This window comes from Sinocyclocheilus anshuiensis, unplaced genomic scaffold, assembly GCF_001515605.1.
Source record: "Sinocyclocheilus anshuiensis isolate Anshui unplaced genomic scaffold, SAMN03320099.WGS_v1.1 scaffold1689, whole genome shotgun sequence".
NCBI classification, from domain to species: Eukaryota; Metazoa; Chordata; class Actinopteri; order Cypriniformes; family Cyprinidae; genus Sinocyclocheilus; species Sinocyclocheilus anshuiensis.
In genome coordinates, this window is record NW_015540840.1 from 113824 (window position 1) to 117844 (window position 4021).

Sequence of the window (4021 nt, forward strand, 5' to 3'; positions counted from 1 at the left end):
CCTGCCTGAGTGACTGTCATCAGTCCGCCATTGTTTCACCGCCGGAGCAGATGTAGAGAAGAATGACTCCTAAGCGATTGAGGTGTTCTGTTGTTGGATGTAATGGTGAACATAGTAGTTCTCATTTTCTCCCGACATCTGAGCCGCTGTTTTTGACGGTAAAAAAGGTGTTTTTTACACTACCATTGAGATATTTTAACCAAACTATGCTACAGACTTTTCATTAAGACCCCAAAGAATCATATCAACTTGTGGAAAATGGGCATCCGATGAACCCTTTAAAATGGTTTTCATTCAAACAACATATGTCCATATTACAATGGACATCATATCCAAAAAGCAGCATGTCATGGGACCTTTAATATCCCCATTGAGCAACCCCCAGATTTAGGCTTCTAAGGATTATAAAAAAGAAGATATATAGCGCAGCTTCCTTCCCTTAACATTCGTTCCTCCCTAAAACCCAAACCTAACGTCAGAATCCGAACAACCGGTGATTGTTGTAAAATGCCGTCTTTACTGTTGCTGTTGTGATGGCCTCGTGGTACCATCACAGAGAGGCTCAAAATCACTTTCCAGAACATTCTCGTTCACCGTTCCTGGCTGGTGGAACGATCTTCCCACCCCTATCCGGAATGCTGAATCCCTGACAATTTTCAAGCGACAGCTGAAAACTCATCTCTTTCGAAGCTACTTGACTTCATCATCATCATTATAAAAAATATAAAAATTCTCTCTCTTTATTTATTCCTTCTCTTTCTAGCTTGTACTTATTTGAACAATGTCTAGAAACTTGGTATTACAAGCACTTCCTGTGTCTGTTTGCCTCTTCAAGAAGAATCGCTTTATGTATCCCCCAATTGTAAGTCGCTTTGGATAAAAGTGTCTGCAAAATGACTAAATGTAAATGCTAAATTGCAGGACATGTTTGATAAAACATTGAAAGCACAATAATCCGCGCAAGAGACGCTGGCTGATATGTGTGCGCTCCAATACGGACCGCAGTAGACAAGCAAGTTACACTTTGGGCTTCGGTTCATCAAATATACACAAAATATGTCCAAATGGCCCGCTTGGAGAGTGTTCACTTAAACACGGTTTATGTCTTAAGTGGACGTGAACGGCTGGGAGAAAATCTGATGCGTGTCAATATATATTGTGTTAAAGTGAGCGCAGTGACTGGGCCATCAGTGTTAATCAAATATATTACTGACCTGAACAGTAATGTTAGTACACCTCCATGGAACAATTAAAGCACTGTTTATTTCATTTGTATCTTTGTTTTATTGTATTTGTCAGTTTGTTTTTCTTTGTTCATTTTCTTACTGTATCTAATCTTATGTATATAAAGCACTAAAAATGCCTGCACACTGGTGCATTTACAAATTGATGTTTTATATTCATTTCATTGAATATTTATTTTACATTTCAGAGTATAAAGCAATGTTAATTCAGCTCTTAATTTGTCTCTCTCATACATATATATATATATATATATATATATAATGCCACCTTCACGATACTAAGTGTGATTTTCACCAGGGTTCTGCTGTCAATAAGTTCTATGTGCACAATGACATCTTCCGCTATGAAGAGGAGGTGTTTGGAGACTCTGAGGCTGAGCTGGGAGGTAAAACTACAGATCTCTCTCTCTCTCTCTCTCACACACCACTAACTGACTAAAACACACACACACGGTTCTGAACACGCCTGTGACACGCGAGTCATGTTTACACTGCACACGTGTTATTTAGGTGAATGTACACAGACCGTCTAATGCGTGATCATGATTACAGCTGTATGCTGTGCTGGTCTGAGGTCCGGTGGATCAGAGCCACGTCATTCTGTCTGCACTGCATCTTTACACGAGCTTTAATTAGCATATTACAAGCTCTTAAATTTGGAAAACGGAGTCATTGTGAAACCGATATGTGATTATTCAACTTCAAAAGGCTCTGATTGAAGTAAATAAATGAGCGCTGCACTTTCAGTGTTCAACAGGATTGCATTTCAGAGCCGCTCGCAATCAGTGAATGTTGCACACTTATAGCTAACGACTGATTATGATGCACCCCTGATGAACTGACGAGGTTTATGTTATGGTTTTTCTATTATAATATGTTGTAGATGGATGTAAGATGGATATTTTGTCAGATATCTCATCTTTTTGAATGAGCAGCTGAAGTAGTAAAGCATAGATATTTCAAAATAAGAGTATCGTAACAGCAAAGTCCAGTATCTCCATGCGTGTTGATATGAGAACGTGACACAGATTTGAATAAAACATATCTAGAGTATTTAAACTCGCAGTTCTCCTGTTTTGCGGTTGAATGTGAGGAAAGACTTTGAGATTCCGGGTTTATTTTGAGATTTTATGAGAGTTTGAGCTCTCAAGGTCTTGAGTTAGGTTTGAAAAGCCTGGCACTGGTGTGAGTGTGTTGTGTGTCTGATCAGAGTCTGAAGAAGAGGAGGTTGAGGAGGAGCAGGTGGAGACTCCGGCTTCCCCTGAACCGGCCCCGGACCGTCCCAGCAGCACCACCTACTACGAGCCGCCGGCGCCGCCTGTCAGGTACCAGCATCAGATGATCTTCCTCACTGCTTCAGAGCGCTCAGCCGCTTTATTGATGCTCTGCTCCGGTTTGTGTTCAGTAATGGAGTTGAGGAGCAGCAGGAGGAGGCGGAGCCTGAGGCGGAGCCAGAGCCCCAGCCTGAGGCCAGTCAGGAGGCGGAGGCGGAGCTAAACCCAGAAGCAGAACTGCAGGTGGCTGAGGTGGAGCCAGAGGAGGAGGAGGAGAGAGGCTCCACCCCCAGCCTCACCCTGACTCCGCCCCCTCAGACCCCAGAGCCACTGAAGGTACGTGAGTGCAGTGTTGATGTGGAGCGTGTGATGATGATGATGATGACGACGATGATGTGGTCATCTGCAGGCGTTCTCCTGGGCTCTGGTGACCAGTAAGAATCTTCCTCCGGCTCACGTGGTGAAAGCTGCCGGCGTTCAGGTAGAGCACGGTCTCGCGCTTCCTCTGCACACATCAGTGACGCTCGGTCACTCATTTCAAAAGTGTGTGACTTTCAGAAATACCTCCTGTCCGTTCAGTGAAAGCCAGTGTTGTTTGTCTTCCAGCGTTCTTTTGTGTTTCACAGAAGAAAGTCAGTCATACAGGTTTGGAAATGATGACAGAACGATCGTTTCTGGATGAACTGTTCCTTAAACGCCCTTCTTCTCAGTCAGTAGCAGGGTTATTATAGTTATCTGAAACCAAAACTACAACTATGAAAAACATTTCTTCAAATAAAATAAACATTAACTGAAATAAAATGTACAAAAAAAACTTATTTTATTCAGCTAGTTGTCAAGAAAACATTTGTCATTTTGTTGTAGTTTAACTTGATGCAAACTATATAGACTACAGATTTAAAAAATACAAATAAAGGACTAAAACAGACAACAAAATGACTAATACTTCACAATGAAATAAAAAAATACAAATTAATTCCAAATGTTAATGGAGAATGTAAGTGTCTAAATGATTAAAATCGCTGGTCAGTAGTCACAAGGTTTGTGTTCATGTGTAACGGTGCAGTGTGCAGTTTAGTGAATCCTTGACTTCTGTGCTGTTAGATGAAGGGATTTGTGTTAGAGCGGCATGAACATCTAGTCCAGTCAGATTTATTTCTACAGCACTTTTTACAATACAGATTGATTCAAAGCAGCTTCACAGGAACAAGCAGGAAAATAAACAAACTGCACAAATGATGAAACAAACTCGGTTTCAGTTGTAAAGCAGTTCCACAGGAGTCTCAGAAAGCCTGTGATGCTAAAGCTGTGTGTCTGTGTGTCAGCCGCGGGTGGAGCTCAAACAGGACGGTCAGTCGTCATTACCCAGAGATCAGCGGCGCGAGAGACCTGGCTTCCCTCCACGAGGACCACGAGCAGGTGACACTCACTCTCACTCTCTCTCACACACACACACACACACACACACACACACACTCCTTCAGTCTGTGTTGGAGCACTTGC

At 42.2% G+C, this 4021-nt stretch overlaps 1 protein-coding gene across 1 annotated transcript in view; it reads left to right on the forward strand.

Moving 5' to 3' along the window:
- g3bp2b (G3BP stress granule assembly factor 2b) overlaps nt 1-4021 on the forward strand; it is a 13591-nt gene that overhangs the window by 5361 nt on the left and 4209 nt on the right. The window contains exons 4-8 of the mRNA XM_016484852.1: nt 1543-1630; nt 2455-2569; nt 2650-2854; nt 2928-2999; nt 3844-3937. Of these exons, the coding sequence (XP_016340338.1) occupies nt 1543-1630; nt 2455-2569; nt 2650-2854; nt 2928-2999; nt 3844-3937 (574 nt within the window). The remainder of the gene's footprint in view (nt 1-1542; nt 1631-2454; nt 2570-2649; nt 2855-2927; nt 3000-3843; nt 3938-4021) is intronic.